Source organism: Alternaria alternata, assembly GCF_001642055.1.
Source record: "Alternaria alternata strain SRC1lrK2f unplaced genomic scaffold CC77scaffold_6, whole genome shotgun sequence".
In the NCBI taxonomy this organism is placed as follows: domain Eukaryota; kingdom Fungi; phylum Ascomycota; class Dothideomycetes; order Pleosporales; family Pleosporaceae; genus Alternaria; species Alternaria alternata.
Genome location: NW_017306195.1, coordinates 1,258,078 through 1,285,327, shown reverse-complemented (window position 1 = coordinate 1,285,327; position 27,250 = coordinate 1,258,078). Strand labels below are relative to the sequence as shown.

The 27,250-nt window shown below is 52.0% G+C and overlaps 10 protein-coding genes across 10 annotated transcripts; 4 read left to right on the top strand and 6 right to left on the bottom strand.

Moving 5' to 3' along the window:
* Positions 1-2,298: 2,298 nt before the first annotated feature.
* Positions 2,299-4,197, top strand: CC77DRAFT_749356 (hypothetical protein). The gene has a single exon (XM_018533081.1). The coding sequence runs from the start codon at positions 2,436-2,438 to the stop codon at positions 3,918-3,920; it is 1,485 nt and encodes a 494-aa protein (XP_018388284.1). The 5' UTR covers positions 2,299-2,435; the 3' UTR covers positions 3,921-4,197.
* Positions 4,198-6,893: 2,696 nt separating this feature from the next.
* On the bottom strand, positions 6,894-8,172 carry CC77DRAFT_1039316 (HET-domain-containing protein; the record flags this gene model as incomplete). Its single annotated transcript, XM_018527157.1, has 3 exons — positions 6,894-6,919; positions 7,245-7,759; positions 7,817-8,172. 3 exons carry the CDS (start codon positions 8,170-8,172, stop codon positions 6,894-6,896), a joined length of 897 nt encoding a protein of 298 aa, XP_018388283.1.
* A 459-nt stretch (positions 8,173-8,631) lies between these two features.
* CC77DRAFT_1039315 (Metallo-dependent phosphatase) lies at positions 8,632-10,627 on the top strand. The gene is made up of 2 exons (XM_018527156.1): positions 8,632-8,783; positions 8,839-10,627. The coding sequence occupies exons 1-2, from the start codon at positions 8,706-8,708 to the stop codon at positions 10,606-10,608; spliced, it is 1,848 nt and encodes a 615-aa protein (XP_018388282.1). The 5' UTR covers positions 8,632-8,705; the 3' UTR covers positions 10,609-10,627.
* Positions 10,628-10,722: 95 nt separating this feature from the next.
* Positions 10,723-12,382, bottom strand: CC77DRAFT_1018817 (tRNA methyltransferase complex GCD14 subunit). Its single transcript, XM_018524698.1, has one exon. The coding sequence runs from the start codon at positions 12,323-12,325 to the stop codon at positions 10,769-10,771; it is 1,557 nt and encodes a 518-aa protein (XP_018388281.1). The 5' UTR covers positions 12,326-12,382; the 3' UTR covers positions 10,723-10,768.
* A 128-nt stretch (positions 12,383-12,510) lies between these two features.
* Positions 12,511-15,457, top strand: CC77DRAFT_1018816 (cysteinyl-tRNA synthetase). The gene is made up of 2 exons (XM_018524697.1): positions 12,511-14,308; positions 14,361-15,457. Exons 1-2 carry the CDS (start codon positions 12,735-12,737, stop codon positions 15,178-15,180), a joined length of 2,394 nt encoding a protein of 797 aa, XP_018388280.1. The 5' UTR covers positions 12,511-12,734; the 3' UTR covers positions 15,181-15,457.
* A 698-nt stretch (positions 15,458-16,155) lies between these two features.
* On the top strand, positions 16,156-17,920 carry CC77DRAFT_985514 (MFS general substrate transporter). Its single transcript, XM_018536199.1, has one exon. It carries the CDS (start codon positions 16,437-16,439, stop codon positions 17,880-17,882), a length of 1,446 nt encoding a protein of 481 aa, XP_018388279.1. The 5' UTR covers positions 16,156-16,436; the 3' UTR covers positions 17,883-17,920.
* A 22-nt stretch (positions 17,921-17,942) lies between these two features.
* Positions 17,943-18,848, bottom strand: CC77DRAFT_1087385 (hypothetical protein; the record flags this gene model as incomplete). Its single annotated transcript, XM_018529454.1, has 1 exon — positions 17,943-18,848. One exon carries the CDS (start codon positions 18,846-18,848, stop codon positions 17,943-17,945), a length of 906 nt encoding a protein of 301 aa, XP_018388278.1.
* Positions 18,849-19,458: 610 nt separating this feature from the next.
* On the bottom strand, positions 19,459-21,885 carry CC77DRAFT_1093300 (hypothetical protein; the record flags this gene model as incomplete). The annotated part of the gene is made up of 1 exon (XM_018529675.1): positions 19,459-21,885. The coding sequence occupies one exon, from the start codon at positions 21,883-21,885 to the stop codon at positions 19,459-19,461; it is 2,427 nt and encodes an 808-aa protein (XP_018388277.1).
* Positions 21,886-22,245: 360 nt separating this feature from the next.
* On the bottom strand, positions 22,246-23,188 carry CC77DRAFT_1018814 (hypothetical protein). The gene is made up of 2 exons (XM_018524696.1): positions 22,896-23,188; positions 22,246-22,725 (listed from the first exon to the last, which is right to left on the bottom strand). The coding sequence occupies exons 1-2, from the start codon at positions 23,079-23,081 to the stop codon at positions 22,273-22,275; spliced, it is 639 nt and encodes a 212-aa protein (XP_018388276.1). The 5' UTR covers positions 23,082-23,188; the 3' UTR covers positions 22,246-22,272.
* A 151-nt stretch (positions 23,189-23,339) lies between these two features.
* CC77DRAFT_959348 (cellobiose dehydrogenase) lies at positions 23,340-26,551 on the bottom strand. Its single transcript, XM_018535572.1, has 3 exons — positions 23,888-26,551; positions 23,567-23,836; positions 23,340-23,514 (listed from the first exon to the last, which is right to left on the bottom strand). Exons 1-3 carry the CDS (start codon positions 26,170-26,172, stop codon positions 23,418-23,420), a joined length of 2,652 nt encoding a protein of 883 aa, XP_018388275.1. The 5' UTR covers positions 26,173-26,551; the 3' UTR covers positions 23,340-23,417.
* Between the last annotated feature and the right edge of the window lie 699 nt (positions 26,552-27,250).

The window sequence follows — 27,250 nt, the reverse complement described above, 5'->3', positions numbered from 1 at the left end:
CGTCAAAGTAAGCAAGACCAAGCACCAAGGAATTCGTGTGCGACCTCATGGGGCTGAATCTTTGTGCATGTCTCAGAATCCTGGAGCCCGCACCTGTTTACTCCAACCAGACTTTCTACAGTTCAGACTCGACTCCAGATCGCGCCGTCGCAAAGGAGAATGGTTCTCGCTATAGGAAGGCCATTAGCGTACAGACTCCTGTGGCGATCCTTATTCGACTGATCGTGTTCTCGAAGCGCCAATGTTGTGCGGCTGCAGTGACAAATCGGGTGGAGGGGCGTCTCCGGTCTTTGTGCGTTTCTTGTAAGCAACCAACATCGTCACAACGTTGAGACGATGAGAACATCTCCGAAGCCGACTTTGGTACTACGCTGTACGGTTGGGCGTGGCAACGTGTGCGGAACCGTCGCTATGACACTGCATATGAGACATGCAGACTCGATGCAGGGCCTAGACGGCACGTTTGAGCGTGAACCGAACAGTTCTTCAGGATGATGCGAACATGATGAAAAGAAACCAGACGATGAAACGGCCGCTGGTGTTGGAGTACCAGACCCTTTTGGGTGTGCCTTACCAGCCTTGTGACGTAGGATGATAGGGCCGGACTATTGGGATGCAACAGGCTACCACAAGGCTACCACAGAAAATGCTGAGGTGAGCGGTAGTGGCCAAGAATGGACTATTGTCTAAAGGACGTCGCATTGTGAGACGAGAGATGAGCTTCCGATCACGTTGTGACTAGGGCCTGCCATGTTGGTGTAGAGTGCGAGGCTAATCCGAGGATTGGCCTAATGACTGGCATCAGAGGCAACCCTCACGAGGCTCACCGTCCAACGATGACTTATTTGGAAAGCACCTGAGTACTGTGGGCAGCTAGCACGGTCCTAAGCTCCGACGATAAGCTGCTAAGGCGTAGTGTAATATACCCAGATTGCCGAGAGTCGATGCTAGTGGCTTCATTCGGCGACGTGACTGACTCTTCAGGGAATCAGAAGACCCTCGCAGATAGATCGCGGGACGTATCTTGACTCAATGCATCAACGCAATCTTGTGCGGTTTGTGATTGATGAGTGAGTGCGGCACACGATGAACTGTAGGTATAGGCTGCGAGGGGGCCAGGGTAGGCCTGGATATGGTGTTGGCGGTGTGGGCGGGCAATAGATGGTGCAGCAACGAATAGTACGCTGGGCGGTGACCGTGCACACCGTCTGCACGTAAAATGGACCGCAGCATGCAGGTGAGTTTGGACCGAGAATAGAGCCAGTGGATCAGCGCGTTCCTGGCTGAAAAAGATAGGCATGACGGCCAAGGACATTTTCGCGCAGTCAGCAGCTGTGCGACTCCGGGTCCCGGGGGCAGCAGGCGTCGGAGCAAACTCCACGAGATGGGTCAGCCTGCGCTCGTGCTCTGAGAGTTTTGAGAAAGAAGGGTCTTCCAGGGCTCTCGGGGCTTGCCAATGCAAGCAACGGTTAGAGCGGGCAAAGAAAAAAGACATGGTGACAGTTATCGATGATCTTTTCGGCAATGGCGTAGTCCGCTCCTGGGCCAACCCCACACAGTGGGCGCCCCATCTAGCGACGGCGGACGGTGAGTGGTGCTGCCCCTGAGCGGCACAGGAACACCTGTCAGGTCACCGTCGAGAAAGGAAATGGTGCCATGTTCGCGCTGATGAAAGGATGGCGATCATGAACGCGTCCCGTCCTGTGGTGACATTGCCATCGCAACGACTCAGGGTCCTTTTGCAACGGCATCAGTCTGGTGTGCACGCCATGAGTTCCCAGTAGGCGCTCGCTCATGTGCTGAGGGTGTGCGCGCTGAGCGTCTTGAAACTCGTCGTGGGCCACTCACGTCAGGCCCCTCAGCACACCTCGCCAGCCGGCAGCTAGTGCAAGTGCAAGCGCAAGCTGCAGAGGGCTGGAGAGTTGCGCCATTGAAAGTCGTCAGTGCCTGGTGCTAGTCCAGCGTGAGATGATGAATGGCGCACCGACACGGTGAACTGACTCTTGGGTTCCCTCCCTGCTCGCTCGCCCGTCTCCACCGTACTCGGTTGTACTTGAAACCTCGACGGCTGCCAGGGGGGCAGAACCTGGAAAGTGCTGCAATATATACAGGCGTCGCCAATTTGTGTAATATAGCGTCGGCCGCACTTCACCCCTCCCCATTGCTCGACGCTACCCTATACCCACAGTGCCCCTCCACGACATCTCACACTCCAGTTGTTGCTACTCACCAGGAAGCCGAACCCGTGCGACAGGACCAGTCTCACTCAGACGCCGGCTTGCCTTGTGTTCCCAAGCCACGCACACGTCTCCGACTATTGGCGCGTAGGACTGCACGCCCTTGGTTTCAACCCTCGCCGGCTGCCGCTCAGTCCGATATATCATCACCACCGGACGAGCCATTGCAGCTGCAATTGCTGCTTCTCACTAGCAACCATGGTCGACGCAACCGTAACTTCGCAGTTGAAGCAGTGGACATTCGACAAGCCCGAAGTTGTCGCACGCCTTCAACAACGCTCCAGCACCGACAGTGCCGCCTCGAGCCCTAACCTGTGCGACGATGCTCCCGACACGCTACGCATAGACTCCGCTACCACAGAACGACCAAGTCCACCCACTACCACCAGCAACAACAAGGAAGGCGCCGTCTTCCAAGAGCGATACCTATCCAGCGAAGAAGACCTGACTGCCGACGACGCGTCTGGCTCTGATTCTGAATACGACTACGATGACGTTGTTGTCCACGATCTCTCACAAGAGTGCAAGGCGAGGACCATGTCAGTGTCGAGATGGGACAAGGGAAAGAGCTGCGACATGGCCGTGCTGGTGTCATACGCGCATGCAGGTCGTCCCAAAGTTGTCGAGAACCAACGCTCGCCCGTCGATCGCCCAACGGTCCAGCAGCGCTCGGCTTCTGTCGCGAACCTGCTTCCCGTCACATCAGCTGGTAGGCTACGAAAGGCAGACGAGGCACAGCGACTATCCATGAGGGTCATGCCTACAAGTCGTCTGGCTTCTCCTCCCCTCTCACGCTCCACATCGCCTGTCGCCGACCCTGAGCCTCGACGACCATCTACCAGTCACAGCCCCATCACTACCAAGATTGCCACATACCCCGACTCCGCTTCCTTCGCTTCGTCCTTCCAGACTGCATCGACTCGCAGCTACTCACCCGCACCGAGCCATGCACAGAGCGAGGCACCTCGTCGACCATCCTCCTCCACCGCAGGAGACGCACAATCAGCCCGCTCCTCTGTGTACATGCCATCAAAATCCCGCCTTGACCTGGCACGGATACAAACATCGCAGTCATCGTACCAATCGTCGTCGTACAGGCAATCACAATTCACGCCATTGACCCCCAACTCACCAGCACTTTCCTTCCTCAGCTCCGACCCTTACGAGAACTCAAATAAAAGCGCCGCATCGCCCATCATCAAGAAGCCTGCTGCGCACAGACGGTTAAGATCGATATCCATGAAGTTGTCTCTAGCCAAGATTGCCATCTCACCAGCGAAGAAGCCATACGACTCCCGCATCAACGGCAAGGCTCCTCCTACACCGATGACACCAGGACCCATGACGCCTCAGACTGCACCAATTGAGGGTTCAGCCAACTTCTCCAGCCCAAACAAGCTCCGTCGCGCATCCACTATCCTCCGACCAAAATCTCGGGGAAACGACTCTAAGAGGGCGCCTACACCAGAGATGGCTCCTCCGCTTCCCCAGATCAACGCCAGCACAATGCAGCAAAAGCGTGCAACCACCCTTGGCAGGATGACGGCTCGCGGAGCCAACGAGCGTGAGCCTACTCTTGTCATTCCGGAATTCCCAGCAAATGACGACGATGCCACGTCCAGCGTCAAGAGCCGCGCAATCCGACGACGCAAGTCACTAATGGATTTCATGGATTCGCTGTAAACGCATCAAGACCTCACTTTGTTTCGAAACGCATCCCCACCCCCGAACGCATAAACGCATAGACGACACACCAGTCTGCGACTACCTTGTACATTCTACTCCACCTCTACTACCTTCTCCCTGCATGCCATCCTGGCACTTAAGTCCTTAGCGCATAATACCCGGTGTACCCACAGCGCACGACATTGCATCTCCTTGTCATCAGCTTCCATTCCTGTTTGTCCTTAGAGGTTACGATACCCTCCCAACCTATTTCGTTGTTGGCAATTGCGAAGTGTTCGCCGCCACACACACCATCTGTCGCTATCCATCGCATCCAGCATGCATACTTTCTTGTCATCTTACAATTTGTCGCACAGCCGTAGCTTTTGTTTGCTTTGTCTGGAAATGAACGGTCATGATATCCCATAGGCATTTCCTAGTCTTCGCCTAGCGAGATGAGAATTAGAATCTACTTCGCTTACAACACACCTTGCCTATCACATTGCGCCACAAACGTGACAATTCATCACTAACAGTTTGCTTTTGTGACGTACTTGTTCAGACTTGTTCGGATCACCATGCCATTAACTTGCGACAACGACATCGACAGCGTGCATGCACCATGACGCCACGCATGCCCAACCCCAACCACCAGGTTTCCAACCTCCAAGTTTCCGGGCATCAGCTCCCAACGTCGCCATCTACATACGCCCAGCCTACCCAACACCACGGTCCAGCATGACGTTGCCAGACCCTCTCTACAGTGGGCCTTCGGCCTCAAATCCAAGTTTCCCTTCCCACAGTTGCACCTCCGAAAATGGTAGTGGGCCGACTGAATTCGGCGTTCCCACCTTTACCCTTGCAGCGGACCGAAGGAGTGAAATGCCCCAGTTTAACTGTTGCTTTGAGGCTTGGCTATGTTAGGGTCATGTGGGGACAGGTACCCTTGTCTGGTCATGTTTGGGAGGACAATGGCGAAAAGAACACCTCGGGAACAAGAAACACACGACCTATCGGCTAACACCGACGAACTCAGGATACGCTTAGTACGGTCACAGGCAATGGTTGACTGTTCGCTTCAGGAAGGTTGCATCTACAATGAGCTCAGTATGCTTTTTGGTCGGGTATACAAACGACGGCAGAGCACGAAATAAGGTAGCGAGAACGCCTCTCCGGTTGCAGTTGCAGTGCTACGAGGACACAATTTTGTTTTGCCAAACTCTCGGGGCAGCCAAACTTCCGTTCACTTTCCTCGCCTCACCACAACACCAATGAGATTACCGACCTTACTCAACTCCAGCATCAATGCTCGGCAACACTGACTAAGTCTACAATAAACATCGTTCCCTCGCAACCGTTATTCTCCACCACGTGCCCACCCACACAATGCGCCCGACCACGTAGGCCCTCATCTGCTCATCACACCACCAAATCTGCCATCACACCCACGCCCATCCCCACTTTCACAATGCAAGAAAATCAGCCTCATTCAGGCGATCATAATATCCGGCTCACCCCTGTCTATAGCAACACCGAAATTGATGCAAGGGGAAGAAAACATCCGCTCGGAGGGCCGCGCGCTTCCCATATCTCGCCGTCAAACCACCGTCCGATCAGATACCCGTCATCTAAAACTTACCAAAGTCGCCACTTACCCCTACACGACCACAACAACCCATGATCGGCTGCCGCGTCTGCTAAATTTCTCCGTGTGGCCCAAGCTCCTTGATGTTCGAAAAGTGAACTACCAGTATCACAATAAGTCAGTGACCGTGCTGTGCTGAACTTTGGGGAAAATGTGATTGTAGTTCGTCAAGGTGAAACGCGTTAGTCGCGCGACATTTTCTCGAAAAGGAACGATTTGGGCTTGGCATGGTGAAACGGGAACGCGGAAGAAGTAGACATCGGTCGTGGTTGTGATTGTGGGATTTCGGAGAAAGGCACGGGAGGTGCAGTATTGCGTGCAGAAGGATGCATATGAAGGTCGTTTGATCGACCGCGAGGGATGCAAAGGTGGAGATGAGATGGATGTGACGGGGATGGGGGCTTGCAGTGGGTAGGATATGTCGATAAGGGAAGGGAAGGGACGGAAAGAGGTGGAGGGAGCGGTTGGCCAGGTGAGTGTCATGTGATTGCGCGTACTTGCTTTCGAGCAGGACGCGTCTAGGTTGTTGTCCTGAGGCTGCAATATCCAGCGTAACAGTGAACCTCAGTTCTGCTGACGAAATGTGCTAGTGCCAGTGGACACTGCACTAGAGGAAACCTTTAACATCTCGAGAATGAATGTATCAATTCGTACTGATGTGCAACTTCTTAGATTTTCCTTGCTTTGCATAAGCTAGCTGCCTATGATAATTGTCCAGGCAAGGGGACATTGTCGTCGCACTCGTCATGTGTATATAATATATGTAGGCCTTGGTACCAATAGGTTCATTCTACTCTGCTTCGCTGATGAGCTACTAAAACTGGATGTTTCACCTATATAAAGAAAGTGAAAAGAGCTTAAAGCTTATGAACTCGGCCATTCCCAATTCCCCCGATCTTCTACCATTGCTATTGTTTGACCTCCTCCCAGAACACCGCAGTGGATCCAGATTGTTCGTCTTTCAAAATCAGGTTCTAACTGTATACAAACACTCTGTGCCCAACTCCGCTTCGGTTTCAAGATGGGCAAAACTGTGCGTGATACTTTGGGGACACCCCAGCACGCCATTTTCTCAAGCAGCTGGGTACGAGTATTTATTCCCTGTGTGAGCAAGGGTTGCAGTTTGGAAATTTCTGTTGTCCATCTTTGGGCGTCTATTACCGTATACTGGGTTGTGTCGATATCCGTGGACCATCCAAAGGCCAAGATCATGAATTGGAAGCTTTCGTCGTATACGTGCACTGTGAGCATCTCTCCAGCACAGTCTGTCCGATCACCCTCTGGCACAAAAAAGACCCCGTCTTCGTCGTCAAAGCAACCCAAGGTAGCAACCAACTGAACTTGTATCACGGTTTCGTCAAATGTCGCACACCTAATGCTCAAGACATTCCGATGACTCGAACTTATGAAGAGTGGTGTCCAGGATTTTTTAGTGGGTTCAGAAAGAGACCAAGCCAGTGGGGCTCTCGTGGATGGTTGTTCAACTAGAACGTAGCAGTAGCCTTGAGTTGCACGTTTAAGAAGTGTATCATTGTAACAATAGAGATTGTAAGGGCCGTCTCGAACAAAAGTGTTCGAGCCAACCTTGCGCAGCCGTATAGCCAGATCAGGTCCCGTTGAAGAATGACAATATAGCGGCAGAATACTGATGTATCCATCCATGCTGTCAGTATGGAAGACGGAATTTGTCTTGATACCGTTGTTGCGAACCGAAAACTCAATAGAGTAATCACCAAATGATGCAGTCTGGAGTTTTCGAGCATGTGCAAACGGAACAGGGGATTGGGCGAGAAGTCCGCAATGAGGCTGGATGTCAGATTCTAGAGGCGATGAACCTGTACGTGATGGCTCAGCGATCCAAGCGAAGATACTAAGATCAGGGCTCGATCTGATGATCTCTTCTTGCAGTCTGCGGAAAGCTTTCGATTCTTCACCATATAGTAAAGGCATATTGACGCCGAATAAGCCGAGTAGACAATACGCCATGTCTTCAATGCGGGTGGTCATTCGTTTTGCAGCCCACGACATCTTGCGAGCAACGCATACCGACGAGAGAGCCTCGTCATGCTGTAATATGCCCAAATTAACCCCAGTAATTAGTGATATCTGGGAGCAGAGACTTGCTTTGGTCCCCACTTGGTTCCATTGCGAATCAAAAAAGTGCGTTTCGAAAGGCGCTATCAACTCCTGTAAGGTCCAGCCGCGTGTAAACCTGCGCCAGAGGTAAGCTTGATTCTGACATTGACTCATACGTACTTGCCATCGACACGCTGATAGTTGTGTTGCCAGATCTGCATCTGCCAAAAGATCTGAGAAATACACATAGCATCTTTGACTTCTTTGGTACCATATATACATCGAGTTGATGGCTTCTGTCAATTCGGCGCTGCTGCTCTTGTCGATGCAACATGTGTCTACCCAAGCATATACCACACCACTTTCTCTGGCCAGTTCACATGTCTTTCTGATTTTTTCGTACCCCTTCTTAAGTGGACAAGCGCCGCCGAGATAGTCCTGATATGATACTTCCTCGTCTTCCCAAGTATGTGATAGTATCGCATATTCCGGGATATTTCGACCGATAAACTCTTCGAAGGCTCCTGTGCTGGTGTTGATGAGTCGCATATCGTAAGGTAGGCAGGACGAAGTGGGAGGGCTATAAGGTGTGGTTCAAGCGACGAGAGTTGGCGATCAGGCTGAACGAGGTGAGGGGGCTAAGCCTCATCGCTTACGGTGGTCGACAGAAGGACACTACCCCTACCCCCATTACCCAATAGGGTGCTGGCAAGACACATCCAAACAACTACAATGTCGCATACTACTGTCTATGCTGGACTCTGGGTGAGTTAAAGGGTCAAGACCTCATCAGAAAACGAGAACGAAAAGCTCTACTGAAAGGTCGGATGCAGTACAGGGCCCCTGATGCTGTTGCTACGACACTTTCGTTATCTCAGCTATGCTTGGTGGATATTTGTGGTGTTGCTGTCAATGTTGCTCGTCGCGTCGGGAATGCGCTAGCTCATTTGCAGCGAGCGACGTCATGGTGATTCGCGTGTCTGGCGTGACGGCTCCACTTTCACAAGCTCCGAGGACGCGCATCTCTCTCCGTAAAACCTCTGGTACCTTGACTGCCGAGTGATGCTTGTCGCTTAGCAAACATGGCATCTGCGAGCGATGTTCTTACGCTCGTAAGCTCTTTGGCTCTTCGCCTGAGCATCTGGATCTTCCTGCGATGGGTATGTGCCTGGAGAACGACCAATAGCTGAATGCATGTAGCTAATCAGTCTGCAGATACCCACGACTATCGTTCCTGCACTTGCAACTGCGCTCACGCTCGTCTACATCCCCTCTTTCTTTACCAGCTTCCAGGACACGGCGCAGTACAAGATTATATCCGATGAACTCGACATCATCGTGAAGGAGACTGTCGGAGGGCGCGGCGACGACTCCAGCGAAGAAATACAACTCATCGACGGTGCAGATGAAGGGCCGCTGAAGGAGCTTGACGTCGAGGAGACTATCCAATATGAAGAGAGGGAGCCCAAAGTGCTGCGCACACTACTCACTGGGCTTCCAAGCCCTTCGTCAGCCATGTGGAGCTGGATCACCTTTGGCATCAACATGGCCTTGATTGCCATGGCCCTGGATGTGGTCTATCGCGCCCCACTACTTCACCAATGCCATGATGCAAGTTTTGCGCGTGTCGGATACGTATCTGAGAACAGCGCAAAGATCTTGGTACGCGAGCCGTATGCCTTCGACGTAAAGGTCCTCTATCGCTCGATCGACGGCACCGAACGGTCGTGGATGCACAAGACGCACCGCGCCAGCCAACCCGAATACTGGCTAACCAACGAGACCGATTTCACAACTGTCATGAACATCGAGCACCTACGACCCGACCTGCCGTACGAGTACATCGTTGAGACTTCGCGTGGGAACATCACGGGCACCTTTACAACCGCCCCACGACCAGGCCGCATATCGATGCTGAAAGACAATAAATATACCTTCGTTCACTCGAGCTGCATCAAGCCTCGCGTCCCATACACACCGTTTCAGCATCCTCTTGAGTTCCCAGGCATGAAGCACCTTGCACGATGGCTGCCAGAACTTAAGCCATACTTTATGCTTTTCCTTGGCGACTTCATCTACGTGGACGTGCCACACCGCCAAGGCAGCGATGTTGAGACATACAGACGCGAGTATCGTCAGGTCTATTCATCGCCTTCATGGCCGGCAGTGAGCGAAAATCTGCCTTGGATTCATGTCATTGACGATCACGAGATCCACAATGATTGGAACAGCAACATGACGGGCGTAGCGGTTCCAGCGTACGATGCCTTCACACACTACAACGCAGCTCCCAACCCACCTCCTCACCGCGAAGGAGCCACCTACTTCTCATTCACCCAAGGTCCCGCCGAGTTCTTCCTTCTCGACACCCGCCGATACCGTACTCCTGCGAGCAAGGACGCTTCCGATCCCTCAAAGACTATGCTTGGAGCTCAGCAACTCTCCGACCTACTCGCTTGGATTCAAAAAGTGCCACCTCCAGGTGTTCACTGGAAGTTCATTGTGACTGGCACACCCTTTACAAAGAACTGGCAGTTTGGGTCTGAAGATACTTGGGGTGGACATCTGTACGAGCGTAGACGTATACTGGAGGCTGCATGGGACCTTTCTTCTACGCATGACATCGGCGTTGTAGTTCTTAGTGGTGACCGCCACGAGTTCGCGGCTACTTCATTCCCGCCACCCAAGGATGGCAAGTGGCCCACTAGCGCTACAGTACACGAATTTAGCACAAGTCCCTTGAGCATGTTTTACTTGCCCTTCCGCACATACAAGGAGACGGATGACGAGGACGTGTGTCTCAAATACCTTCCAGACGGCAACAGCAAGTTTGGTGCAGTGGAGATTACTACACCTGAACATGGTGAGCAGAGTTTTGTCAACTACCGGCTTTTCATCGATGGCAATGAGGCTTGGACACATTCCATCAGTACACCACCGGGAAGGAGTGGAAGTCATCGAGCGAAGGATGCTGTCTGGGGATAATGGAGTAGTGTATGGGGAGACAAGAGGAAGGTTTGTGGATTTAGCGTTAGGTAGACGTGCTTCATCAGGAGACAATCATAATTCATCTGTTTCTCAAAAATAGTGATCCTAGATCTGGGTATCATCCATTGCTGTCATAGATTCAATGCTATAGTATGTTTCAACCCCACTTTCTCTTTGCTTTCTCCTCGTCCTCTTTAGTCCACTCTCGCGGCAATACCGCAAAGACAAGGTACGAAGTATGCGTCTTGAGCTCCGGCTCCGTTCTATGCACCAACCTACCCTCCTTGAACAGCGTCCGGTTCTCCAACTCCTTCTTCGTCTGCGCAAGCCTATCATGCTTACTTGGCGGCACACCCTCCATTTTTTTCTTCTTGCCCTTGCCTGCCTCACCACCCTCGCCCACGGCCTCACCCCGTTTTCTTGCCTCAGCTTTGCGCATGACCTCTTCCTGCTTCTCACGCTGCATGCTGTGAAACACAGCTGCTCGACCTTCTACATCCCTCAGTCTTTGTACTGCTTCCTGAACATTCGCAGGATGTGCGTTGCCGCCACGGACGCCTTCTTCTTGGAGACCCACGCGCTCCCGACGTACGTCAAGGCGCTTCGCCTGGATCTCCACCATGTCTATCTCTACCCAGCCGAGCGTGCGGAGGGCAGAGACGGTCTTTGTGACTTGCTCGATGCAAGGGGAGAACGTGCAGATGCGGACAGCATTGCGCGGATTAAGGGGGCTACGGAAGGGTTTCGAGGATGCGGTGGTCGATTGCGCTTCGGCAGTAGGAAACGTAGGGTCGTCTGAGGGAGCTGGAGTGGACGGATCTGAAGCGACAGACTTCAGTGCTGCGGATGAAGGAGGTGAGCGCGTAAGATGTTTGAGAGCGTGCCATGGTGCTGGCAGATCAAGGAATATGCAGTCGGCATCTGGGCCTGCCGCATCGTCTAGGCCAAAGCCGCCGTTGTATACGTCGCGATGCGTTACAGTAACCAGCTGATCCAGACCATGATCCTTGATCTCAACCTTCAATTGGTCGGCGCGTGGTTCGTGGTATTCAAAGCTGTATACGCCGCCAGTCCTCGTCTTGCGCTTCCTCTTCTTAGAGATGCCTACTGCATTTTCCTCATCCCCGTTTGTCTCGGTCTCAGTCGCAATGTCTTGCGTCCCAGGGTAGCCATTATAGACTGCTCTTATCGCTGCGTGCGTAAAGCTTCCACTTCCTGCGCCAGCTTCAATGATATGGTCGCCCGGCCTTGCGCGCAGTCTTTGCAGGATGTAGCTGTAATCGGGCGTGTACACCACTTGGGTTCGGTGCGGTAGCGATATCGTCCAGGTCTCTGGCGTAGGCGGAATAAGATGCGCGAATCCACTACTTGCCGCCGCGGCCTTCACAATATCCCTCTTCTCGGCCTCCTGCTCAGCGACAGGCTTGCCTTCGCCTTCATCCTTAGCGTCCCTCTTGCGCTTTTTGTTTTTGCCGCGCGATCCAGTATCGACCTTTGACGCAAGAATTTGCGTACCCCATGGCTGACCGACAAGTGTGCTGTGAGGAAAAGAGCCAAATCGCGTGTTCTCGACTCTGCCTTCAGGGTAGTCTGAATCGGCTTCTGGTGTCAAGACTGCAGGAATGAGATGGTCGCGGCGCAATTGGATGACACCGAGGTTGTTTGCTGTCGCACAAGTTCCCGGATCAAGGAACGGGGAGGGTGTAATGGCCATGGGCGCGGTTGGGCAAATCGCGACAGAAAAAAGATGTGGAGATGATGCGATCGCGACTCGGAGCTCCAGAACAAAAAGATATTCAGCGGGGAGCTTTCGAGATTGCCATTGGAGGGGAGCGCCAAGGCTTTTACGACAGGGATTCTTATTGCTCATCGAGACACCACCAACAGAACGTGACTAGAACTTCACTTACTGACTCACCGTAAGCCGCATCTGAACTAACACCTGGCCTTACTACAAGCACTACTTCCTGTCACTCCTTACAGTTCCGTTTACCGCCACATTGATGGTACTTGCTTTCCGGTCCTTGTCCCGCACCATCAAATCGCCTTCCCCACTTCTACTTTCGAAAACCAACTGCAGCCAAATTTATCGAAGTCAGATATCGCCAAGGCTAGCAGCCAACATGGCAACACCGGCGCGCACCCAACCTCCATGGAAGCAACCCGAAGGCTCAAGTCCAGCCAAATTGAAAGTCTGGAATTCTTTGACCAGATCAAAGAATGACTTTGTACCCATTGATCCCGAGGGCAAGGAAGTGAAGTGGTATAGCTGCGGTCCTACAGTCTACGACGATGCGCACTTGGGGCACGCTCGAAACTACGTCACAAACGACATCCTACGGAGAATTCTGGCTCACTATTACGGCTACAAGCTGAAGTTCGTCCAGAACATCACAGACGTTGATGACAAAATCATTCTGCGCGGGCGCCAGCAATATCTCCTTGGAAAGTTCAAGGCCGACAATCCAACGGTGACGGAGGAAGTTAGCAACACTACCATCAAAGCCTTCGACGCATATGTTAAGAAAAACCTACCCTTACTCAATCCGGACGTTACTATTGGCAGCTTCAACAGCGATTCTGCAGAGAAGTATGCCAACGTTATCCAAGGCAAGTCTGTCGACGGCGTTGGCCCGCCAGGCGACAGGGAGGCGAAGATCAAGATGCATCTCCGAACAGCTAGCACAGCAGTAACATCGTTGCTTGCTCCATCGAAGACTACACCCGAAGACATTGAGATCTTCTATGCTGGCGCCGAGGACGTCCTATTACCATACCTCGACTCACTCTATGGCTCAACTATCGACGCCAGTGATCACTCAGTCTTCACCACACTCACCAAGAAGTACGAGGCACGCTTCAACGAGGATATGCGCGCACTCAATGTTCTAGACCCAGATGTTGTCACCCGCGTCACTGAGTACGGCGACGACATTGTTGCTTTCGTAGACAAGATCATCAAGAACGGCATGGCCTACAGCACATCGGACGGATCTGTCTACTTCGATATTGAGAGTTTCGAGAAGAGAAAGGGCAACCACTACGCACGCCTTGAACCATGGAACAGGGGTGACACGAACCTGCAAGCAGATGGCGAAGGTGCCCTGTCAACAGTTAAGACATCTGAGAAGCGCAACGACTCCGACTTTGCTCTATGGAAGTCTTCCAAACCAGGAGAGCCAGCGTGGAAGAGTCCATGGGGTCCTGGTCGACCAGGATGGCATATCGAGTGCTCCGTCATGGCTTCAGCCGTATTGGGCGAACAGATGGACATCCACAGTGGAGGTATCGATCTTTGCTTTCCCCATCACGATAACGAGCTTGCACAGTCAGAGGCCTACTGGCAAAAAGACGGCGGTTCCCAGTGGGTAAACTACTTCCTTCATATGGGTCATCTGTCCATCTCAGGATCCAAGATGTCAAAGAGCTTGAAGAACTTCACGACAATTCGAGAAGCCTTGAGCCGCGGCGACTGGAATGCCCGAAATTTGCGTATCATCTTCCTCCTTGGAGGCTGGCATGACGGTATCGAGATCACACCGGATATGCGAAAGTCGGGTTCGTCATGGGAGAGCTATGTGACAAACTTCTTCTACAAGATTCGGGATCTTGAGGTTCACCCAAACATCAGCTCAACAGGCGCGGAAGACGAGAAAGTTAAGAAGTCTTTTGAACTTGCGAAAGAGAAGGTTCACAGGTAAGGCTCAAATCTCAGTGATCTCTACAGCTCCCACTGACACTCAATCTAGTGCGCTAGCCGACTCTTTCGACACGCCTACAGCTATGCGTGCCATATCTAGTCTTATCACAGACTACAATTCAGCCGACAAGGCTGGACTGTCCGATGACGTGTCCTTCGACGTCGCTCGCTACATCACTCGAATGGTCCGGGTATTCGGTCTGGACGGTTCAGCCGACCCATGGGACGGCGGTATTGGCTGGGCTGGCATCGATATTCCTGCTGCTGCCAAGGAGCACGTATACGCTGTCTCGCGAGAACGCGATCAGGTCCGGCAACATGCCATCGCTGGTGATCTTAATGAGAAGTTGGACTCCATTATCGAACAGCACACCCCCGCAAAGCAGCAAGACATCGAAGCACTCCCATACGCCGAGGTACTTTCAACCTTCCAAGAATCCCTACAAAACTTGGCGAAGAAGCAAGCGCCGGCAAAGGACTACCTCGACTTGTGCGACCAGCTGCGTGACACGCACCTCTGGGATCTTGGTATCTACCTTGAAGATCGCGAGAACGCTCCTGCCATGGTCCGCCCCGTCGATGCCGAGCTGCAAGCAGCGCGCTCCCAGAAGGAGGAAATCGCTCGTCAAAAGGCCGAAGCAAAGCTCAAGCGCGAACGTGAGGAGGCGGAGAAGAAGGCTAAGCTTGCGGAACAAGCTAAGATCAACCCGAAGGATATGTTCAGGACGGAGGAGTACAGTGCGTGGGATGAGGATGGTATGCCAACCAAGGATAAAGATGGCGCTGATGTGGCGAAAGGAAGGGTGAAGAAGCTTAGGAAGGAGTGGGAGAAGCAGAAAAAGCTGTTTGAGGAGCATTTGAAGGCATAGAGTGGGGAAATCTGAAGCATGTTTAGAGAGGTGCACATCATCAGATTCCATCCCATTAGAGTCATATGTATCGCACTGCTACGCGGCGTATGTTCTGAAGACCAACATATGCTACTGTCTCGTTTCGATCGATATATCAAAATGCTCTGTGGATTGCTGACTATTTTCCCTCTTCTTTTCTCGCAGTCCTCCACCTCGTTTGTTGTCGGTTTCAAGGAAAGATCCAAAAGGGGTATCCATCAGGACGTAACCATTGTCTTCCGCAAAATGCTTGGAGTTTTATAATAGATATGCGAGGATGTTGACGTATGACTCTACTTGAAACGTGTTCATCTTTGTCCAATGAGGAGTATGAAGGCCTATTTAGGAGAAGGTAAAGATGGTAGTGCGGATGAAAACGTATCCATCAAAACCGGTGCGCTTTCGGGAGTTTGTGTCTAGCTTCATATCGCTGTTGGTGACGCAAATCGTCGCTGGTGCATCTTTCAAACAGCGAAGCCCTCTCTATACACACTTGTTCCTCTCACTCCGAATATTCAATACGCAGGTACTACTATCACTGTTACTACTGTGTCTGTTCAGCCTATATTGAACTCTCCATCTAAGTATGCAGATTGACTCATGATTTGATAGCCGGGTACGTATGATGTCGGATAAAGTTGCTTATCTAGTGGCAATATCGCAAGGAGAAGGTCAAGCGGTCAAACAAGGCGAACACAGGCCCAGTAGTACTGAGTAGATACTTAGATGCATGAAAAAACTTAGAATATCTTGCGAAAAAGTAGGCACCAGCACTTTGACGGTATGTAATACGAAGCTTACCAATAACATGATGTAGATTGTGGTGTTGTACGGCAACATTTTGTGAGAGCCGACGGGCGCTAGTTTAAAGATCGACAGCACGACTCCAAACATGGCCTAGCGTGTAGATTACCAATGCGGTGAGAACGCCGAATTTTGGGGAAGCGACCATGAGCTTTCCCCATCTTCCTAGGGGAAGCTTCGCAATTGGATGTCTGGCACACGTCGTGCAGATGGATTCATTACCCAGTCCAAAGGGAGTATCGGACCCCAACTAGCTTCCGCGGCCGGCGAGTGGGGATGATATGTGGAAAAGACGGTTGACCGTCGGATAAAACACCGAAGGATGGGTTTCTTTCGAATATCCACTCACCAGCCACATCACGTCTTGGGAGCTCTGCCTCTCGGTATTCCTCGCTATTTGCGCAGCTGCTAGTATCTGTTTCCACAATAACATGGATACCAATCGCGATATCGAGAAAGCAACAACATCGGAGTTCGGACAAGCGCACCCCGAACGCAACCATGACGCATCGTACGCATCAATAAAAGTACCCTCAAGAACGGCGTCGCGAAATGAAGAGGAGGAGATTGCAAGAATACCAACACACGTGTCTCACGCTTCTCGTACAAAGAAGTCGGTCGTTGGGCTTGCAAAGACCATTACCGCTCGTTCGAATGCGTCCGTCATCGATCCTGGACCACCGCCCGATGGAGGGACCAAAGCTTGGATACAGGCATTCATGGGTCACTTCGTGATATTCAATACATGGGGCATGATTGCCACGTTCGGAGTCTTTCAACAACACTACACGCTCGATCTAGGCCTTGAGCCATCAGCCGTATCCTGGATCGGAAGCTTCCAAATGCTGGGACATTTCTCGCTAGGCATGTTGACAGGTCGGTTGTTTGACGCAGGATACTTCTACTGGTCTGTCATACCTGGCATGCTCGTCTCATGTCTAGGAATGTTCATGACCAGTCTATGCACAAAGTACTGGCAATTCTTCCTTGCGCAGGGTGTCATGAATGGACTGGGGAACGGTATGCAGTTTGCTCCCGTCCTGGGACTCGTCAGCACATACTTTGCGAAGAACCGGAGTGTGGCGCTGGCAATCATGGCTTCAGGTAGCGCAACCGGTGGGTTGGTATATCCGACCATCGCGCGACAGCTTCTTCCTAGAATCGGCTTTCCCTGGACAGTCAGGGTCATGGGTTTCATGATGTTGGCCATAGGGACATGTTACTGCTCGCTGCTGAAACCAAGACTACCTCCGAGGAAGTCTGGTCCGGTTCTTGAACTTAGTGCTTTCGGAGAGCTGCCATACAGCGTGTTCCTGATTGGAGTCTTCCTCATTGCTCTCGGACAGTACTTCGCCTTCTATTACATCTCCTCCTTCGCAGTCGATATTCTCGACTTACCATACGGTACCTCAATCAATGTTCTCTTGGTGCTCAACGGTGTGGGTGTCCTTGGTCGTCTCGTGCCCTCATACTTCGCCGACAAATATACTGGGCCATACAATATTCTCATACCCTTTTGTTTCGTTTCCGCTTTTGTCCTATACTTCTGGCCTCTGGTCAAGAGTGAGGCTAGCCTTTACGCTTGGGCTGTGTGCTATGGTTTCTTCGTTGCGGGCTTCCAGGGTATCTTCCCAGCTGCGATGACTACACTGACAAAGGACATGAGCAAAGTGGGCACGAGAAATGGTCAAGGCCTCGCGATCGTCGGACTGGGCACTTTCATTGGGCCGCCAATCGCTGGCGCGCTGATACAAAGTAATGGAGGAGGCTATCTAAGTGCGCAGGTGTTCGCTGGGACTGCAGTGTTACTGGGGAGCTGTATTTTGGTAGTGGGACGGTGGAGTATCACGGGACCGAATCTAAAGGTACGAGTATAGAATAGCATACTAGGGGATAGCAGCTACATCAACAGGTTTTCAACCGATATGGTTGCCTTCTTACATTCCACGTTTCATCGATCGAAGCCTAGTAGTAGCAACACCTCTCGCTCCCTTCTTGCCCCCACCGATTGGTATGTACGTGCCATTCAACCCACAGCCCGGATGCTCGCATGTTGAGATAGTATGCACATATCTGATTTTGCCCTTCTCAACGCGGAAAGTATGGCTATCCGGCGCCGGCGTCTCGCTCGCCCTGTCCAATCCTGGAAAGCCCAGATAGATGTTGACACTACCCATCTCTACATCAACCACATACCGTCGATCCTGAACATACACATTGCTCGGCAGACCCAGATGACATGTTTCTCCATTTGTCATATTAGTGTCGGTGTACGCACCTCCCTCGAGCCTGGCACACGGCGTGCCAAAGGGAACAGTGATGTTGACGTTGCCAAAGCGGTTGAAATACGCATCACCAGCTGCTTTGATGACATCGCGGGTATCCCGGTCTGCGAGCGGGATAGGCGTCCAGCTTTCTTTGCTGCTCCAGTAGGCTGTACTTGTAGCATTAAACAGCCAATCCCCCTCATCGCTAACCAGAGTCTCCATCTTCGTTACGTACTTCCCGTTCCCCTCGATGCGCACGCCAAGAACATATGGATGGCTCGGCTCCGGTACAATGATCTCGGTGAAGGCGCTGCAAAGATACGGATCTAGAAAGACGCGCGAATTGGTGCTGTTAAGCGGTTTGTTTAAGATGGATGTTGGGGCTGAGAGATTGGCGGGAGTAAAATTTTCGGAGTAGGTATAGTTTTGTAGCATATAGTTGGTGAGGAGGGATGAATTGCCGACAGTCTGCGCGTTCAGATAAAGTGATGTGAAGGCAGCGAGAAATTCGCGTTCGCATGCACTCATGGCAAGAGGGAATAGCAATGATGCGCTGAGAAGGATTGAAGAGCGCATGGTGTGAGGTGTCTCTGGCAGTGAAGCAAGAGTGTAGAAATGGTTATGTGAGGGGTGTTGTTAATGTCATCCCTTTGAACTTTATGAACTTACAGTCTTTTCGAAAGGTTGAACTGCCGTTGAAAATAGTATGCAATACCAATCACAGCGTGCGTTCATCGCGGACGAACCTGCATAGGCTTTAATATGCGGATAGAGTGTGGGGCTAGCCGGCATCATGAACACCTAAGTGCATACAGCCTCTGCACCCGGCGGTAATTTACAATACATCTCAGGCAACTCTCTGGAAACATCGTGAGCTCTATGTGAGTGGTCCGGTGCTCACCTAGGCGTAAAGATACCGGGAGATGATGCATCACTGAATGCCGACAGATATGTTTACAAATAATTATACACGTTAATTCCACTAATCAGAGTACCTCATCGTGCTATACATGCTAAAGCAGAACTTGCGGATCGCACAGTTTTTATCATGCGGCATATCCAAGGCCTTTTACTGTGGGCTCATCCATATATGCGACCCCGAACAAAGGAGAAATCAAGAACAGAAGGCAAATCGCAAGCAAACCTTTCATGATGTGGTAAGACTCGAGCCTGGAGATATAATGCTCTAGACGAAACCAGGCTGAAATGTCTCTGGAACGCCCCACTCTCGAACTGAGCTACGACTGCAAGCACGTGAGGTATATTCGGCAGGCATGGGCTTTTCAATAACCGGCTCCTTGTCTTCGTCTTTGCCGTGCATGTCTTTGGCCAGATCGAAAGCGTCTTGCAGGCCGACCTTATCACTGAGACTCTTCTCCTGAATCCACTTCCACACCTTCTTCATCCCAGCACTGTCTTCGATGATGGACTTCTCGAGACCAGAGACGTTGCTGCTGTCGACGGGAATATGAACCCTCTCATCACCCGATTCGATGGTGGCCCAGTAGGTAACGGTATAGGCAGTAGGAACGGGGGGTTTAGGCTTTGGAGTGTCGGTGGGTGTAGCAACGGAACCCCATGCAGGATGGTCGCCACCAAATGCGGCTCGGTCTGCCTCACATTCGTGGCCGAAATCATCGCAGTACTCCATACCACACTTCTGACAGTAATGATGATCAACTGGGCTCTCGTTTCCCGCGCAGCAAGTACCCCATACTCCAAGCTCGGGTGTGGCTATGCGGACGGAGGTTGCCTTGACTGTTTCCTTCTGATGTTGTTCTTTGACCTTGCGCTCCTTTGGTTCGCTGGAACTTGATTTCGCTGGCTTAAGGGCCTTGAAGCGGACCCTACACTGTGGAACTGTCAGGCCCAGTGCGTCGGCGATGGCAACCCAATCAATCTTTGCGTCTTCATTCTTCCATTTCATGAGCTCTTCGTCCATCACCTTAGTCCGCGGAACAGGACACAGCTTCCAGCAATCGTTGTCGTTTTGGTGCTGGAAAACGGTGTCGTAAGCCTGTTGAAGCTGCTGTCGTTCTTCGGGGATGCCTTCCACCCAGGGAAGATAATGTTCGAACATCTTCTGTAAAAGGTCAAAGTCAACAGAGTTGTAGGCTTCCAGACCAAGGAACGCAAATGCCTCCCTCACGTTCATAAGTGACGGAGTAGGCTGGCTTTCATCTCCCTCGATGCCAACTTCTTTCTCCGACGAAACACCCCATGGCTTTCCTTGATTATCGACGTTCTCCGTATAAAACCGAGCCGCTGTTCTGAATTCAGCGTTCTCAAGCGGGGCGAGCCAAGCCCTCAGCATCTGTCGAAGATGTTCAGAACCCATGGCGTTACGGTACACGGAGACAGCCGCAACCAAATTCGCGCCACACATGCGGAGAATCTCAAATGCTTCTTCGCGGGTGAAGCTGTTGTTGGCGACCTCCAGAAACTCATCGACCATAGAATCATCCGGTGCGGTAGGATTGTGGGGAGATGCAAAGCTAGTGGCCGTCTTGACATCGGATGCTTTCGCAGGATGGCCTGACTTAGCGATAACGGGAACGATCTTAGGGTCGGATTTGCTGAGATTGTCATGAACCATACCAAGGCGTTCTTGATTACGATACAGTTTAGTAGCAGCCGGCTTCTTGTTATCGGTTGCGTTATCAGCTGGTGATGCAGCGGCGACATACTTGTAGGGCGGTAGCATGTCCTGATCACGCAGCTGGCGGTGAACCTCGTCGAAACTCTTGAGCTTAGGAGAAACTCGCTGTTCTGCCTCTCGATCTTTCGCCTCTTCCACAGCGTAAGCATTGAACAAATGCCAGTAAGAGTCTCGTTCCTCCATTCGGAGAGGAGAGCGGACTGTATTTGCAGTATTTGACTTCGTGTCTGCAGTATTGGCTTTCACAGTGCTCCACTTCTTCTCAAATCCCTCTGCGCCCTGACCGCGATCCTGTTCAGTAGAGGGGGCGATGTGGTCTCCCACCAGGAGAGGGACAACATCATCTGTGTAGGGTGAAGACTGAGTCTCGGAGTTACGAAGGCGAGGCACATGGGACTCCGAGTGTTGACCGTACATGTCTCCTACGTCCTGGTTGAGTTTCTTAGCTGGGGAGCGGATATTGCCCAGTTCCGAGGCAATACTGACGAAAGATCCACCAATGCTTCCGGTGGGCGCGCAAGACCTCATGATCCTGCGAGTTTTGTCGCTGGCTTCTGGAGATCCGTCATAGTGTTCACCGTGGTCCTGTTGGTCGTGATCGAACCACTCTTGAAGAAAGTCACCCACGAGGCCGTGACTCCGGGCAGATTCGTGGTCGCCCTTGTGCACAGATTCCATGTACTCATTATTGAGGAGACCGAGGAGCTCATTGAGTTGAACATAGGCTGGGTCATCGTGAGTGAATGCTTCCAAGGATGTAATGCACAGGTTGATCGCTTCAACGATCTGGCCGACAGTGCGACGACCGATCTTTGAGGGCAATGAGTGCTCATCGGAGCTCGGTGGCGTAAGTGCAGCTTCACTAGAATGATCTTCACCGTCACTCTCGCTATACGAGCTCGAAGCCCATGGAGCGACCGAGTCTGGACGTCCGCGTTGGTGGAATCGAGACATCGTTGCTAGTTTGAACTGTTGTAGATGTGTTGTTGTTGTATGTTGTCTGAGAATGGGGAACCGATGGATTTGTGGAGGATTGCGGTGGAGAGAGTAGGTCGAGTCCGCAGCTAGATGGTTTATATGTCCTTGACGCACCAGAGCTTGGACGCGTATTCTGGTGAGAGCAGGTAAAGTCAGTCTAACTGAAGATAAGGGGTGAAAGACGGGAGAGTTGAGGTTCCGTATAAGTCAGTATTATGACGTATCCAGCGAAGCAAACGCGTCGGTAAAGTGAGAGAGACATGTCAATTGTCCACGCGGAGCATAGGAAAGCTGGAAAAAGGTCACTGGACGGCTAATGTCGACCAAGACAGCTTGCACCTGACAAGATAATGTATTGTATGATCACTGGAGCAGCGGTCTCCTCTCAGCATCCCTTGTGTTCCACCATAAGAACCCCCTCTTTCTTGTCCATTCATCTACCTCCTCAATCTCGAACTCTTTCGGTTTGCCGCTCACTCGCCGCCACCACATCCCCCATCCCTCACTCTTTCTCACCCAGATATCTTCACTACCGTCCTCAAATATCACATGACCGCCTCTGCTTCCCCTAGTACCTAGCCCAGCCAACTTGATACATTTTACGAGACCGTATAGCACCAAGACACCAAGTAGAGTAGAGAAAATCGTCACTATGGACGTCAAGAATGTAATTGTGGATACTTGACAGCCTAATCCAGAAGTGCGGAGCTCGAAACGCTCGGAGCGTAGAGCACATATCGAGTCGTAGCGGATGGGTGTGAGGAGAGGGAACGCTTTTGACAGGGAATCCGTGGGCAGCGGAAGGCATGTTGACGACTGTTGCCAGAGTTCAGTAATGTCTCGCAACATTCTAGACATGTAAAGTTCTCTACAGAGTGAACCATAGGATATGGAAGTATTATTCGACGTCATGAATGAGATCGGTTCTGCTCACAGCCTGCTACGACTTCATGGCTAAAAGGAAGATGAACAAAATGCGTACGTACAATCGCACACCAGCCACAATGACCTTCACTCCGGTGACAATCACCGCAATCGTCATAGCCCCAACACTTCAATAATCGATCCCAGTCTTCTTTGGGGCTACTTTGAAGTCGTCCATGGATCAATTCCGTCACGTTTGTCGACGCGTCATCGCGCTTGGCAGAGGTGGCTGGGCAGTTCGACGACATTGCGCATGTACAAGTTTTCACAAGATGTATACAGACCAAGCTACACAAATTTGTTCAACGACAGCGAAAAGATCAAAATGCGCAGAAAGGTGTTGAGTTGAGATGGAACGGCGATAGCGAAAGATCAACTGAAGTGGGGCAAGATAAGACGTGCGCTATGCCACATCGGCCACTATAAGTGCTACACGTGTTAATTGGCCGTTTCACAGAGCAGGTATTCAGTAGCGGAAGATGCAGGAAGAGCGAGTGATATACACTGAAGCTAAAGTATGTACAAAGAATATGCCCCAGATGCAATGTGTCCCAAAACGAGGCTAGGAAATAGTTTCGCGTCCCTTAATTGGGAATGCACTGAGAGAAGTAGTCGTTGTTGACCGCGCACTTGTATCCACTGACACAAGATGTTGGACCTGTGTAGCCCTTACCGCCACATCTGATGAGATGTTAGTAAACGTTTTGTAGATGGTAGTGTTCCAAGTACTTACTGTTCCCAGGCGTTAGCCACCTTGGTGGGAGTAGGCGCTGGTGCTGTGGATGTCTTGATAGTAGTTGGCTTCGCCGTTGATGACGGCTTCACAGATACAGTTGACGACTTAATTGGCGCCTTCGAGGAGGTGGGCTTAGCGGAGGCTGCAGATGACTGCATGGACGACGAAGGCTTACCACCTCCACTGCTTGCACCAAGTGCAAGAATCTTAGCAGCGGCATGTTCTGCAAGGACGACGATGTAGGATGTAGGGTTGGTGAAGATGTGGCTGTGCTATGTTAGTTTGAAGATGGTTGAAAATTGGTAGGATAGAGCTTACCCGGGGAACAGAGAAGCATCAACTACGTGGATGTTCTGAGTTCCGTACACCTGGGTGTTCAAGTCTACGACAGAGGTTCCACCGGTGAGACCGCTATCGGTTCCGATCTTCGCGGTACCAATCCAGTGATTGGCGCGACGGGCAGCTGGGGTTTTGGGAAGGCTGGCAACGTATGCCTCGACCGTCATGTTCTCAGGAGGTACTTGAAACTCGATTGCCGGGTTCTTTTTGATGGCCTTCATCATGCTCTTGATACCTGCAACAACCACACCGGTGTCGGCTTCGTTCTGAAGGTAGGGTGCTTTGCTGACATAGACGTTGAGAGCACCGTTGATTGAAAGCGTACCACGCGAAGTAGAGCCATGGCCAAGGTACTGGCTGATGGTGAGGTGGTGAGTGTCGTTGGCGCCGGGACCTTCAACGCGAGCAGTCCACTGGATCGATCGGTCAATACCATCACTTCCAGTGATGACTTCCCAAGCAAGAGGGCCGATGTTGGGAGCAGACTGAGCAAGAATACCAGAGCGCTTGCCAAGGTACAGGTCCTTGTCAGCCTCGATAGGGGCATCCCACGCCTTGTAAAAGTCGTAGAAAGAGATATTGGGGTGCTTGATGACAAGGTCGGTGTTGACGTGGTCGTTCAGGTTTTGGCCGACGGGGAGGTTGATCCAGTCAGACTCTCCGATCATCGTCGAGCCATCGAGGGCGCTGTTCTTCACAACGTTCAACTGATCCTTTGGTCCAATGCCACTGCGGAAGAGAACCTTTGAGGATCCGAAAGCTCCACCAGAAACAATGACACGACCTCCAGGGTTGAGGTTCACGGTACCGCAGTAACCAGTACCACCGACACCGCTCTCCAGCTCAACACCGGTAGCTGCTCCGCCAGAGCGAACGATTCGTCGAGCCATGGTGTTTGTCCAGAGCTTAAAGTTCTTCCTCGCCAGCGCAGAGACCATGTAGGTACCGAGAGGTCCCTGCCTCTGACCGTTGTCGTACATAAACGGAGAGTGAGAGTATGTGCGGTTCTTCTGGTTCTGTTGGTTGTTTGCAACGACGCTCTTCCAGCCGTCTGCACCAAGCGCACCAGACAGGACATCAAAACCTTCCTGCTTGTAACGCTTGCCGTCGACGGAAGGAGTGTCGGTACCAGGGATGCGCTTGAACACACGGTCGATCGCGCCCTTCACATCAGCTGACTTCCAGCCGGTGGGGAATTGGTAGTCGAAATCGATGTCGACCGGCTTCCACCAAAGCGCAGCGTTGACAGCAGAACCTCCGCCAAGAACACAGCCAGCCATTTGGTCAATATCAGTGCAAGCAACACCTGCGGAGTCAACCCAGATCTGGTTGCAGAGACCGGGAATGTCGAAACGGGTCAGGTTGTTGCTAGTAGCCCAATCAGGACCCATCTTTCCGCCAAAACGAGCGAGAGATGGCGGTCCCTTCTCGAGCATGAGGACGCTCTTGCCAGACTCAGAGAGTTTGTCCGCTACGGGGATACCTCCAGCACCACCACCGATGACGATGTAGTCGAATGAGCCTGAAGGAGCAGGAGATCCGACGCACTTGACTGGTGCAGTTGGAGTGGGGGTGGCTGATGGCTGGCCCGATAGGGTGGGCGTGGGTGCACCAGAAGGCTGGCCACCTACCAGCTTGACATAGTCAGAGTATTTCGCATTCCTTGCATCCGCCGTGGGAGCACCGAACTGAGACTGTCCCTTGTTGTGGAAGACCCATGTGCCGTCGTAGATCTTGTCGTGCTGGGCCCAACCGATGACATTGACTTCGGTAGTGGGAAGTTGAGAGCCTTCAGCGCCGCCTTGGTTCCAGACCCAGCAGTGCTCGCATCGGTACACAATCTCGAAGTGTGTGTCGGTGACCGAGTGGAAGATCTGGCTCAAAGTCGCGTTGCCGGTGTAGTCTTCAGGAGCAACATAACCACCTGCCCAGACGAACTTGGTCTTGACGGCATCAGTCTCCGGCCATGCAACGAGCAGAAGAGAGTTGGGCATGCCGCCAGCGTGACTGACACCAGACCATCCCTGCCTGTTCGCTTCAAGTGACCCCTTGATGTAACCGATGTACTCGTCGTTGGCGCCTGTGGGCTCTCCGGGCAATACCCAACCCCATTCAAAACCACCTGCTGTCTGGGAGTCACTGACTACCTGGCGCCAGAACTCAATCCCGGTGCCTTCATGGGTGAACTTCTCCTGCGCAAGAGCGACAGGAGCGAAAAGAGAGGATAGCAGCGAAGCCGCTCGAACGAAAGAAGTAGTCTTCATCTTGGAGACTTGTTACCAGCACGTCGAAGATGAGAGAGCTTGACAAGGGCAAGTGAAAGCTGTGCCTTCTATAGCTATGCCAGGGTGTGGACGCGTTATATACATCTCGACTTTATCCTAGACTGCTTCGCAAAAGCCGTCGCGTATGGGGTTGAGACCAATAGCCAAGCCACTACCTGGGGAACTTCCTTCTGGAGGCGGCAGAACTACGCCTTCAACCAGGTACGGGAGACGCGCGCTGGCCAGGGTGAGCCTAACTGAGGGCGTGATTACCGTGGGCAGCATCGTCATTGGTTGTTTCGAAACTAAGGTGATCTGGCCGAGATTCAAGGTTAGTCGTTAATATGTACAAACTACAGGCGGCATGGGTGGATTGATTGATGTAGATTGATAGAAGCCGGGATTGCGACTTGCTCGCCGTCAGCCATGCGCCCCTTACCCGTTCGGGGTCCAGCTTTCCCCACAAACGTCTAGTGGCGGATGTGACAAACCATCACTTTCGCGCTTCCGCCTTGCATCAGCCTCTTCGAATACAACGTCTGCACCACCAGAGTCTTCGGGAATATTAACAAGTCAGTGCCTCTGATCTCGTGCAACCGCCACAGCCTTCTCGGTACCGGCTTCTTTGCGCATGTTCCGTGAGGCTGCCCCAAAATGAAGGACGGCTTCCAAGCCTCCTTCGCAGAACGACAAGATGCGCACGTTTCATTAATTGAAACACTCGACCAGACCAGTAACACACAATCTATTATATTAGCCTTTTCTTCTTTCGCTTCACAGATCCCAAGACTATCTGCCATGATGTCGCGGCATACCTCGGTCGTATCCTTCCTCCTGTAATTAACACTGCGGTTCTTCCATCCAACCGCCGGCTCAAGTTACACAGTCGATCCGTGACTACGTTGGCGCCCGTTACCTATTTGGTAACTGCCGAGGATTCTATGCATTGAAAATCCGTAAAGCACGTGTCCTATGCACACTTTTCCATAACTGCATTGCAGCGGGCAAAGTATATTGAGAAATAAAGGACTCCTGGTCACACGCCTCCATCGCCAGTCGCACACGTGCCGAAGCCGAG

Excerpts from the sequence above, each read along its gene's own strand:
- CC77DRAFT_749356 (XM_018533081.1), top strand. The coding sequence starts at position 2,436 with ATGGTCGACGCAACCGTAACTTCGCAGTTGAAGCAGTGGACATTCGAC.
- CC77DRAFT_1039315 (XM_018527156.1), top strand. The coding sequence starts at position 8,706 with ATGGCATCTGCGAGCGATGTTCTTACGCTCGTAAGCTCTTTGGCTCTT. Across the intron at positions 8,784-8,838 it reads TCTGGATCTTCCTGCGATGG|ATACCCACGACTATCGTTCC; the intron begins GTATGTGCCTGG and ends ATCAGTCTGCAG.
- CC77DRAFT_1018817 (XM_018524698.1), bottom strand. The coding sequence starts at position 12,325 with ATGGCCATTACACCCTCCCCGTTCCTTGATCCGGGAACTTGTGCGACA.
- CC77DRAFT_1018816 (XM_018524697.1), top strand. The coding sequence starts at position 12,735 with ATGGCAACACCGGCGCGCACCCAACCTCCATGGAAGCAACCCGAAGGC. Across the intron at positions 14,309-14,360 it reads GCGAAAGAGAAGGTTCACAG|TGCGCTAGCCGACTCTTTCG; the intron begins GTAAGGCTCAAA and ends CACTCAATCTAG.
- CC77DRAFT_985514 (XM_018536199.1), top strand. The coding sequence starts at position 16,437 with ATGGATACCAATCGCGATATCGAGAAAGCAACAACATCGGAGTTCGGA.
- CC77DRAFT_1018814 (XM_018524696.1), bottom strand. The coding sequence starts at position 23,081 with ATGTCGTCGAACTGCCCAGCCACCTCTGCCAAGCGCGATGACGCGTCG. Across the intron at positions 22,726-22,895 it reads ATTGTGGCTGGTGTGCGATT|TCGTCAACATGCCTTCCGCT; the intron begins GTACGTACGCAT and ends CTCTGGCAACAG.
- CC77DRAFT_959348 (XM_018535572.1), bottom strand. The coding sequence starts at position 26,172 with ATGAAGACTACTTCTTTCGTTCGAGCGGCTTCGCTGCTATCCTCTCTT. Across the intron at positions 23,837-23,887 it reads GATGCTTCTCTGTTCCCCGG|CCACATCTTCACCAACCCTA; the intron begins GTAAGCTCTATC and ends AACATAGCACAG. Across the intron at positions 23,515-23,566 it reads GTGGCTAACGCCTGGGAACA|ATGTGGCGGTAAGGGCTACA; the intron begins GTAAGTACTTGG and ends ACATCTCATCAG.